Genomic DNA, 12,404 nt, shown 5'->3' with positions numbered 1-12,404 from the left:
CTATTGACAGGCACATACCGTCATTCTAAAGTTGAGTGCCCTCCCCCTGGAATGCAACAAGCAACATATATTTATACAGGCCAATCTTTCTATGGTCAATGTATAACAAATCACGCACAGGGCTGCATGTTATGCATTCAGTACTTCTAGTACAGCTAGTACTTGTGCTTGGAAAAATACATGGTAACGGGTGCAGATATGGGGATGGAACATTTTCATCTCTTGCACTTCATGGAACGATTGGCCCTCATAACAGATGGTGCTGGACTTTGCCACTTGGTGCACTGTTTGTTTATAATATTACTAGTCTAAGTAAGACCATCAAGGAGAAGGACACGGTAACCTATTGTTTCCTAAAGGCCATGTTAATTCTTTCTTTGAATTCACTTTAGAAAAAGTCTATATGACTATTAAACTGTAATCTGGGTTCTCTTACTATAATTCAGCCGAATCTGTCTGTGTGTATGTCTGTCTGCCTATTTTCACGTTCCTCAAACTTGGTTAGTGGGTGCATCTTGACCCCAGACTGAACAAGTTTGTATTGGTTAGTTGGTCATCCAGAGGTCATCTAAGGTCAAATTAGTAAACACTGTCATATGGGCATGGAACTTGGTGGGTACAGTCAACATTTAGAGCCAACTTTTTGGAGGCAGGACTCTCCTAGTCAGTAACCATGGCAACAACTTTGGCAAACAATAATCTAACCAATGACAACAACTTGCTCTTTTTACTCTTCAATTGATACATATAACATCATTTGTCCTTTTGTTTGATCCAGTTGAAGAGTATAATCACCCTCATCCAGGTGCACAATGTGACTGCATGAATTCTTAATAAATCCAGCAACAACACCCCTAGATGTTTGTATATGACTGCCTACTAGCACCCATTTTGTATCAGTAGGCAAGGGGATAGGGTAAACCTGGGTAATAAAAAAATGGCATTCTGATTTTCATGTTCTAGTTATTTTCTGTCTGTCATATATGAACCATGCATCACCTAAGGCCTATAAAAAAATTGTTTGATTGGCGTAACCGGACCGACCCTCAAAATAGGCCCGACCCAAGACTTTTTTAAAGATTAACATTTTAAAAAAGAAAATATTTGTGATTTTCAGCTGAAAATGTGTGTAAAAAATTAAAAAAAAAAAAAAATTGCCGACCGACCTACACTAATGTTACGCCAATCAAACAATTTTTATCTTTACACTTGGAAGAAAAATCCTAATTTTAAAACAAAACCATATTTGGGTAGATTTATTTGTTTAATAGATGCACTATCTCATCCGGCACATTTTGACACCCCATTGAATCCAATGTGACTTCAAGAAACAAAGTTACAAGCATTTGATTAGATGAAGGTCCAGTTTTTAAAGTGACAAACTGGCCTATTCAAAACTCCACAGACTAGACATCTGGTTTGAAAGTGATGAGTGGCTAATTTGTGTGTGCTTTTCATTTAAAACAAAAGGAACAAAAGAAAACTGAAACAAAAGAGCTGACAAATAAAATGAAAGTTATGAAAAGTACAGAAGTAAAACTGAAATAAAAACTGCTTTAAATGAAGGTTCATTGAAGAAACTGTGTTGTCTCTTTATTGCGCTTGCTGGAATCTTTTAACGCCTTGTATAGGCCAGTTTGTCACTGGACCTTCGTCTATTCAATTGCTTGTAACTTTACTTCATTGGTCACAATGGTGGTGTCATAATGTGCAAAACTATTAAAAAACAAATTTACCCTAATATGGTTCAGTTTTGAAAATGTGATTATTTTTCCAAGTGTAAGGATATTTTTTTGGCCCAGTAGCCTGTGATTGGGAGTCTTGGATGTTGGTTTTGGTTGGGAATGTGTGGCTGATTTTTCTACAATTTGTGGCTCCATTTTATATATGAAGCCCTGAAAATACACCCCTTCTCAGCTACAAAATCCCATACCAACCTTCCTTTACACTATGCACTTCCCCCACCCCTGGGATAGGTGGGAGGGGGGACAAATCATAAGTTTCAGGGATGGATAAAAGTTTTTGAAAGGGTAGAGAGGACCCTCATTAAAAAGTTTCTGGCTCGCTTCACCCGCCTGAATTTGGCAAATGTTATTCTATTGTCCATTCTGGAGAGGTCCAAGGGGGTTCCACCCCATCAGGCCTTCAATCTTCAAAAACAAACATTTTGAGAGAATAAGGGGGGGGGGTCAAAATCCACCCTGGCAATATTATAGCCTACTTACTTGGCAAGAAGCAACATGACTGCATTGGCTGTGCTTGCATCTAAACCCGTAGTAGGCTCATCTAAAAACAGTACTGATGGTTTGATGATAAGTTCCATGCCTATGTTGGTCCTTTTTCTCTCTCCTCCAGAAACACCTCGGATAAAATCTGTCCCAACCTGAAATTGGTAGCATCCAAAATATATTATGTAAATTGATACAGTACTTCTCTGCCTATATATGACCTTGACCTACAGCTGAATTGAACCCTGTGTAAGGGTAAGACACTGCTACCAAGGTTGTAAAAACTGTTTGAAGGGGGAAACATTTTTCACTTAGGGATAGGTCACAAAGAAATACAAAGAAAAGAATACTATATTTTTGAGACGGTTTGAACTTTATTTCAGGGGTTTGAGATTGGAAGTAGGCCCGTACGCAGGATTTTTTTGGGGGGTGCTGATGTTTGAAAAAGTGGACTTTTTTTCAAGGGGAGCGATTTTGTGAAAAGTGGCCTTTCTTCCCCAAATAACACATTCAAGATAGATGTTACCAAAGCATAATTCTCAGCACTCTGGCTATATTCAAGATCAAAGGTCAACACAGAGGTCAAATTTCAAATTCTTCTCAATTCCAAAATTCACAAAATGCATGCTACACAGAAAGCAATATTCTGTGAAATGAACATTAAAGGGGTATTTCGTGATCCACAGCCTCATCCCCCCACTTTTCTCAAAAATAGTTGAGATTTTTATATCACAGGAAACCTCTGGCTACATAATGTTTATGTACAAAATATTTCTTGCAGATTGATTCGTTTTGCAAAGATATCGTGAAATTTGAATTTCGTTCTGGTGCACCAGAACGAAATTACAATGCATTGTCTATGGAGCAGTGTCATACACATAATCATGCATAATAGGGAGGTATTTTTGACTTTGGGAACGATCATGTGTTACGCCTTTGAATAGGGAGTGACAACACTGAGGATATATCATTTCAAAGAGTGCCCTTTTTTAAGACATCAAGACTCAGAAATCAACAATAGAAAATAGCATAATAAAGAGTGGATGCTCTAATTTTTTTAAAGATTAATGTTGAAGAGGGAAAATTTCGTATTGCTGACTTTGGCATTCAAATTCACAGGCCTTGCAGGCCCGAAGGGTGATGTATCGGCAAGCCTGTAGTGATTTTCACAGAACAGTCCAAAAGACAGTCCCTGTTTATTAATATACATATACTGTCATTACCTTGGTATCTGCACATTTAGTGAGGCCCAGCTCCATGATGATATCTTCAACTCGTTCTTTCTTCTCCTTTTTGCTTATTTTCTTTGACAATCTAAGTGATGCTGAGAAGGCCAGATTCTCTCTAACTGTCAAAGTGCCCATGACTACATCATCCTAAGAAACAGAAAACAATTAATAATTATTATTATTGACAGTTAATGCTAGTTCACATGAATATACACTGTATGTGTGTTTAAGGGCTGGGGTATGAGCGTTTGGACAGTATTTATTTTGGGACATCAGAGCACATCAGACATATCGAATTGCATTCTGAATCTGAAGAATGTCATTCTGATATCAAATAATTTTCATTTTTGAAATTCGCAATTTAATACACATTTTATGGCAAATCATTAAAATTGATATTTTGATATTTAACAGTACTTGAAGTAAACTTTATAAATCTGATGATTTATACTTAAAGTGTATGTAGGTGGGATGAAAAGCCGACGATCAATTGAAAATTTTGACCTTTCGTATTGAAGATATGGATTTTTTCCCAAAACACCAAAAAAAAATAGGTCTTTTTGGGAAAAAATCCATATCTTCAATATGAAAGGTCAAAATTTTCAATTGACCGTCGGCTTTTTCCTCCCTGCTACATACACTTTAAGAATATATCATTAGATTTATATAATTTACTTCGAGGACTGTTATATATCAAAAATTTGAAAAATATCAAATTTTTATAATTTGTCATAAAATTTGTATTATATTGTGATTTTCAAAAATGAAAATTATTTGATATCAGAAAGACATGCTTCAGTATTCAGAATGCAATTCGATAGGTCTGAGGTGCTCTCATGTTCTACAAAAAATACTGTCGAAACGCAATAAACGCTCATTTTAGATCCCTTAATCCAATCACAGCTTTTAAATACGCAGCCGCAAATGCAGGTTATTGAAAAAGTATAATGACCGCATCTCGTGACATAGTTAAAATTATACTTTACAATGACAGCGCTATGTGACGTATTATGCATTCGAACAATTTACGCTGACCGCCATATTTGGACATCGCATACTTGCATGTTCACTGTTCAACCGAGCGTGTAACGCAACCTCTCTGGATAGTATACTAACAGCAACAGAGCCCAAAGTAGTGTTTTGTGAACACCCATGAACACACCCATGAACACAGTATTGGCACTTAAAAGTGCCAATACTACATTCAGCTAATTCCTTAAACCATGCAATAGATAATGTAAAGTTAATGTAAGAACTCATTTTATTTGTGTAAATAAGTGCACATTAATTCAACATTTAGGCACTGAAAATCATAAATTTCAAGAAGAAAAAAGTTTGACTTTCACTATTTGGAGGGCCCTGAATTGATCGATTTATGTATAGCCAGATACATAAAGCAGCCGATTTGGTCATGTATGTAAATATAGGGAGAACTCATTGTCTCAAGTCCGATGTATACTCCACTTCAGTGACCCAGCGATTTCGCAGGGCAAGTAATTTGAACTGAAATTTGACGACTTCATGAAGGAATTTCCTTCATGAGCAGGTTTCTTCGCCGCAGAGAGTTGGATTTGGTTCAACTTTTGGGGGGTAGGCCAGCGAAGTTTCTATATGAAAGCACAGAGCGGGCAACAATTCTTCGCAATACTCAGCAATATTTTGATGAAGTATACATGAATGTCTTCGCGCGAAGCTGCGAATTAATTTTTTCATCACAGCTTCTCGCGAAGTGGCGAAGTGGAGTATACATCGGACTTCACTCTGTGTACAGTTACCAGTACACAAATGTGCAGAACCTAATTGTTCCTCAGATTGTGTAAGAGCCAAAAGTCAGTCTGCAAATACATGAAGCTCAATGTCATCCAACTATTTATTCATAACTGAATGCCCTTCAATCAATCAGGAGCATAATCTGTATGCCCTTTTTATGTCCTTTATTAATCAGGAGCATGATTAACCTCCAACAATTTGATAACATTCACAGATCTACAGTAGCTTGAATGGAAGTTCTATATAAATACAAGATTGCTAATTTGATATACAAGATATTCAATCAAACAAGGAAACAAGGACCCTGTTCACATTTAAAAAATCTTCTTCTTTCGACGAACCTCGAACGAAGATTAAAACTGTTTTTTCCTAATGTGTACGCTCACTTCGTTCGACCAAGGAAAGTGATCATGTGACAAGTGACCTTCGCCGGTTTTAATAATAGCCGGGCATTATAGCTTCGTTTGAGCTTCGTTAATTTGCATGAAATGTGTACAGTGCAATGTCTTTGTTCGATCTTCATTCAGCGTAATGTAATTAATCTTGATTAATTAGTTAATCAAGATTAACTTATCTTCGTCGAATGAAGAAATTTTCTAATGTGAACAGGGTCTATGTCTCCAGCCAAATCCAACAAAACATCAGTAAAGTTCCTCAAAAGCACTCCCACAAAGCGAAATAAAAACTAATTGATATTCATATTTCAACATTATATCTTTAAAGTAGATTTTCTCCTATTTCATATTTCACCGAAAATGCGTTTTCATAAAAATGTGGAAACAAAACTACAACCCCTATGAGCCTGAAACTTGCACAAATCATGAATCATTAGACTTGAACATGGTTCAGGGATGGTGCTTATGTGTACCTCCAGGGTGGCGAATTCTCATAATGGTCTGCCAAAATTGCTTGCCCCCCCCTCCACCTTTGGTTTGGCCATGCTAAAAAGGGGGGGCCTTTGATGTGCCAAAAAACCTTTCCCCCCCCCCCCTTTACACATGCCAGATTTTGGGGAACTCAAATTTCACTGTAAATTGTCTTGAAATTTTGTATATATTTGAACATGTTCCTGACATTTTCCTACACCCAAAATCGCTTCCTCCTCCCTTTGACCTGCCAAAATTGCTTCTCCCCCCCTTTTGACCTGCCAAAATACTTGCCCCCCCCCTTTTGGTCTGCCAAAAAATCTTCTCCCCCCCCTCCCATAATTCACCACCTCGGGTGTATACATAATTATTGCACCGCCCCTAACACAATGTTGCGACTTTTAGGTAACTTTGGCTTTTGATAAAAGAAAAATCTAATGAATTAATTTGCATTAATTAATTTGAAATCTTTTTTGGTTGAATTTCGTGAAATTCCTGCAAATAATTTTTGGACAAGATTCACAGAAATCATTACCTTTTTTTTATAAAATGAAAATTGAATTAAAAAGCCTTCTAAAATAATATTGCTTTCTAACAAGCTTAGGTGGATTATTGCTGATTTGCGTGCAACTTTTCAGGTGGTATATGAAATAGGCCCAGGAAATAGGTTGGGAGGATGTAGACTTTGAATCTGGCCTTAGGCCAAAAAAATAAATTGTTATGTTGCCCTCAAGTGGGAAAAATGGGAAGGTTGAGTCAGGTAGTCGATTTTTTAAAACCTTCAGCTTTTAAAAATCCCCCCAAATATTAAATACTGCTTTTTTCCATTGGATATTTGTCAATTTTGACTACTGGATACTTGTTTAGCTAGTATTTCTATAAAAATATCAATTTCAAGAAAAAAGAAAATTGCTTTTTTTGAACATGTCTGTAAAAATTGTTATTAAAAAAAATAAATGCAACCCTGATTTTTCTGGATTTAGAGCCGGTCACTGAGGGCAACGCAACGCAACAAAAAAAAATTTGGCCAATATGCATGGATTTCTGCTCCCCCGGGTCTGCTCCAATTAATCAGGACCTATGGCATACATATCCTGTCCACTAAACAATAATACCTACTACAAGAATCCCATTTACATTTTACACAGTATTGACCGAAATGCTTTATTGTACAAGTGGTAATTTTCACAAGGGTTTCATTTTCACGGATTTCACGAATGGAGTTCCATCCGCGAAATTAACATCTCCCGAATATATGTAAAATGTATTGCAAGTATAGGACAAGTCTAGGCAATCGCGAAAATAACAATTGCAAAAATGTCTCTGTAACTCCAAAGTCCAAATCGCGAAAATAACTGTATGCGAAAATTACCACTTATACAGTATTGTAGCAAACCTTAAACTGACCCAACTCTTTGAAAATTGAAAGTAGTTTTCCATTGTACAATAGCCTATATACCAGGTCAACTTTTTAAAATTTAAAGGCTAATTTAATATCAGATATTTTCTGTACCATATTTTGTCTAACTTCAACACAAAAGGATCAACAGGGGGATGGGTATTTGTGTATGTTTTGAACTATTATAAATGCAAACTCATCATTAAGGACCTGCCCTTGATCATAGCTTTACAAAATAATAATATAAAAAAAGTAATTTATTCTGTTCTTCATAATGGAGCCATCAATCACATTCATGCTCTTCTAAAGGACATTTCTATCAAATTTGGAACTAAGTAATTACTTGGTTACCTAACACTTCAATAGGACCTGTCAATATAGTCTGTTAATAACATGAGTTAATCAAAAAATATTTACAACTAGTAGGAGACCAGCCAAGCGCTGGTCCCCATAGTTGAGTAAACGAGGCGGTTAGTACGGGAGTGGTTAGTAAACATAGTAAAGCGGTGATGATGATAATCATGGTGTCTTGGTGTAGATTATTCATCCAGTAGGCCTATAGTAATGACCATGTTAGCTTGATAATCATATGTTAGCTCCTGTCATATTAAAGAAGCTAAATAACTTAAAGGGAATATAATGTTGTTACTCACTCAATCCCTTAGATTTCTTTTGAAACAGCTCGTGACAAAATGGTTGATTTTAACTTTATCCCAACAAACATATTCCATTAATGTTAGAAGAGGTTGCTAGAAAACGTTTCAATTTCGGGTTATAATGGTATAAAACATCTAAGCAACATGTTTAAAAGTTGCAGCAAAACATTTTAAGCGAGCCCGTGTTAATAGCTAGGCCTACATTATAGCCAGGATTTATTTGCGGGGGTCGCAGAATTTCCAAAATGTGGACTTTCAAGTTCCACTAAAGTGGGCTCACCCACCCCCTATCATTTAATCTTTTCGGGCTATACTGAACAGTTGAACGACTCTGTTGGCTATATTTTAACATTCCATCTGAAAAGTTGACTTTTTTTGCAAATCTGTCACCCATAACCGCCCCCCCCCCCTTTTCATCAGCTTACACCCAATAACCCCGAAATGGCTTCAGGGCCTTTGCTTTGACCCAGTTTGCAATTCTGAGGGGACACAGCCGGCTGCAGTGGTAGCGACACAATGGTGCCAGTGGCCATTCAAAAGGTGGCGGCAAAAAACTTCCGAGTGTGCCCCCCCCCTTCCCTGGATCCGCCACTGTCTCAGAGAAGCAGTCAGTTACGTACACACCTAGACAAACATACGTGAGGCTACGCGGTAAGCCAACATTAAATGCGCGTCCATACCATGCTACCGCAATGCGCGTGAAACCATGGTGCCGTGTACGCGCAGGTGCGTGACTCGCCACTTACCGCGCGTGTTGGACAACGCTTGCAGTGTTGGTACATGCACATACTTCAGTGTGTAAGTCTCTGGCATAAAAATGCTACTCAACTCCAACATTGTGTACATAGCAAATTCATAAAATTGTGTAGCATTTTGCTACACGATACCAGCTATATCCAACGCTGGTCACTGACAGTAAAGAATAGTATGAGAGAAGCTGCAGACTACATAGAAATATCCATACAGGGATGTGCCACAATGTGGGTCTCATTTTCCGCCACTTGGTATATCAAAAGCTATCAATGACCCCCTTTTTCTATGCCAATTTTGTATATGGATCATGGATGGGCCATTTTTGTCTCAGTGTAAAAACTTTTAGCAATTTGCATTAAGCAGGGATGAAAGTGGCCTGAAATAACTAGGCAGGAAAAGCCTGAAAAAGCGCGTAAATTTGGGTTATAAAGCCTGAAAACGAGCTGAAAATAAATAAAAGTGCGGAAATTTGGAGTAGCAAAGGGCCTGAAATCAGGCAATTGCCTGAAAACTGACATCCCTGATTACGTTTGCCTAAAATATAGACTTTGGGTATAGCAATGGGTCAAAATCCCCCCTGAAAATATAGGCCCTAGACCAAAAATTGACTGGTTATAGGCCGTGTCTCGATTGGCTTAAGTTATATAACTTAAGGTTTTACCGTCGTCAGCCGATTCGACTTGACTATTGCGCCTGTTTTCAAAGGCGTGCATACGCCAGCGTCGTGTTCTGCGTTATGCGTTGCAGACATCGCGAGAGAACGATGCGTGTTGTGCGTGTCAATGCTATTTTTGCGCACCGGCGATAACTAGGGCCAAAAAATAAAGAAAACAATGTTTGCTGAGCGCAAAAAAAGTGGTCGCTTCTAATAAGTAATATATTAAATACAACATGTACAAACCAAATATTGCCAGCGTCCTTCCAGTAATAACGGACCTGGACCCCCTCCCCAAAGTAGGCCTACGACAGTATCCAATAGATGGTATGAAGTTATAGGCCTACCAAACAAACACAGAATCAGGTTTTTTTTTTTTTTTAATATAAGGCCTAAGCGAGTGTTGGTTAAGGGTACATGCCACAAAATAGCTTTCCATAGACTTTATGTGCAAAATAGGGGTCACGTTTTAGGCTATAAGTCGAATTACGTCTTACTTTGAAATATATATTTGATATCATCTTAATCAGAACAAAATTCTGCATAACATATCTGAAAATGACACCATATTTTAGGTCTACTTTTTGAGAAAAATAGCGCTATATAAAAAGACCCGATTTTCCCGTGTTTACGTCCGACTGCTAACCGCGTTTTGACCTCGTGTGTTCATGCGCTCATCATCGTAAACATCACTCAAATTTTCGCGTTTTCTGTTCAAATTAGTAGAGATCACATTCACAAGTTCTAGCAAAACACGATTTGCAACACTAAAATTGTTAATATTGTACCGATTTTGCACATTTTTTATGCAAAGTTGGTATAGTCGTGATAAACTTTTACCGGAAACCGCTTCACACGCGGATTTAGTGGCATGCACCCTTAATTCGTTTTAATAACATTTTGGCCTAAATGTTGGGTAAGCACTACGGTATATTGGCGTATTAAAGGTTATACGTTTGTAGAACGTTTCATAATGAAACACGCTACAACAAAATTAAAAACATGTGAAAATGTTATTGTAGACATGTATTATTTTGGCAACATTGTTCCAACTAAGAATATGTTTTGCAGCAAGTGTTCAATGTTTTTGATTGTTATTTTCATAATGCATGCGATATAGACAACACCATCAAAACTATTCAGTTAAAAAAAATGTGTCATAGGGCCTACATTTACAAAATGATATCATAATTGGCCAAACGTTTTTCTACAGCTATAGGCAACCCAGCGTTCTACAGCTATAGGCAACCCAGCGTTTAATTTTGTTTTAAATTGAACTGCAACAATTGATGATATGAATCCACCTCGAGATAATTCCAGTGGGCCTATAGTTTTTGTGACCAAAAAGTTTTCCTCTCGGTAAAGGCACTAAGCATGCTAAGTAGGCCTATGCCTATAATAATTGTAGGCCTATTATAGTCAAACACTTCCGCCCATGGTGTCAAACGCTTTGCTTTAACGTGTTTCATAATAAATCCTCTTTTTGGTCATTCGAGTCAGGTGAACATAAAGCTGAAAATAACTCACTTTGTGTAACTTGATAACTCTTTGGCCCAATATCTTTGCAGAATGGGAGTCTTTCTTACACCCGTTTGTGACCAAAATACACCAAATTAGAATTAGGCTAAGAATTTTTTGATATTCTTAGCCTTAATAGTCGACATCATTATAATTGTTCCTAATTATGGACACTTTTTAGCCTAAGTATCTTAGGTAACTTTTTTTTACAGTGAAAAATTTCCTGCGTAAACAGACAATTCCTTTTTTGTGGCCATATGCGTAAATACACGCTGATCCGGCCCCAGACAAACAAGAACCTAGACCAATAACTTTGACTCGCGTGAGTGAAGCCGACACTGCTTAGCAACGAATTTGACAAGGGCGCATACCGGACGCAAACAAGCAGACATGTTCGCGTCTATGGAACATGCTTTATTGGACGCGGCGCTAACGGCGCAGTTATCACGCAAACGAGCGCGTCAAACATGTATGCGATATTTCTCATCGCCTAGTAACCCGTCAATCCGTCAATATCACCTTGGATACGGGCTTCACCTCCGCTGTGGTAAAAAGATGGGCAGTAATAGGTCTAGGTGGTATGTCTATGGATCCGGCATCAGATCGCGCTTCATACAAGCGCGTTGGCACGCACCAAAATATCCATGTACGCAATTAACTACGCATGGTGTCGCAGAAAAAATGTATTTTTGACCTATTTTGGTCAATTTACGCGAAAAATAGGTCCGGTACCCCCAATTTTTTTATGCGCGATTTTACAGAGCTTTTTCTTTTTCATAACATATATAAAATTAAAAAACGCAAAAGGTGATATATTTTGGGCAAATTGCTGATTTTGCCATTGAAGTGTACAGAGATTTTTGGAAATGTACACCTCTTTTAAAACGGCTGTAGCTCAAAAGTGAGGTCCGGCATCTCTTTATTGTTTTTTCCTGATTTATTATCTACACATATTAATGTACAAAATATGTCAATTTAAAAAAATTTCGTCGATAGGTTTAGTAACGACGGTAAAACCTTAACACTAGCTTATAATTACATTTGACAGACTAAATGACTCAATCCTAGTACAGCTGTGATGCCTGCATGTTTCACATGTTTTCCCTTCATTCATATTATCTCAATTCTTTCTTTCTCTATTTGAATTGACAAAATTAAATATGTTGAACTCAAGCGTAATAAATAGCATAAGACAAACGTGATTCTTTTTCTAAACCTTATCATGAAAATGTCAAAATTAAATAAAGAAAAAGAATGTGTAAGCATTGACTGTTTTTACAGTGTTTGGTGTAAGTTAATGTAAGGTTCAAAGTGTAATATATTGTTAGGC

General features: G+C 37.4%; 1 protein-coding gene across 3 annotated transcripts in view; it reads right to left on the bottom strand.

Moving 5' to 3' along the window:
* LOC140159116 (broad substrate specificity ATP-binding cassette transporter ABCG2-like) overlaps positions 1 to 12,404 on the bottom strand; it is a 76,029-nt gene that overhangs the window by 24,465 nt on the left and 39,160 nt on the right. For all 3 annotated transcript variants that reach the window (XM_072182471.1, XM_072182472.1, XM_072182473.1), the window contains 2 exons: positions 3,452 to 3,604; positions 2,226 to 2,383 (listed from right to left, as the gene is read on the bottom strand). In XM_072182471.1, coding sequence (XP_072038572.1) covers positions 2,226 to 2,383; positions 3,452 to 3,604 — 311 coding nt within the window. The remainder of the gene's footprint in view (positions 1 to 2,225; positions 2,384 to 3,451; positions 3,605 to 12,404) is intronic.

Source organism: Amphiura filiformis, chromosome 8, assembly GCF_039555335.1.
Source record: "Amphiura filiformis chromosome 8, Afil_fr2py, whole genome shotgun sequence".
Lineage (NCBI taxonomy): Eukaryota > Metazoa > Echinodermata > Ophiuroidea > Amphilepidida > Amphiuridae > Amphiura > Amphiura filiformis.
This window is presented reverse-complemented; position numbering and strand designations above follow the sequence as displayed.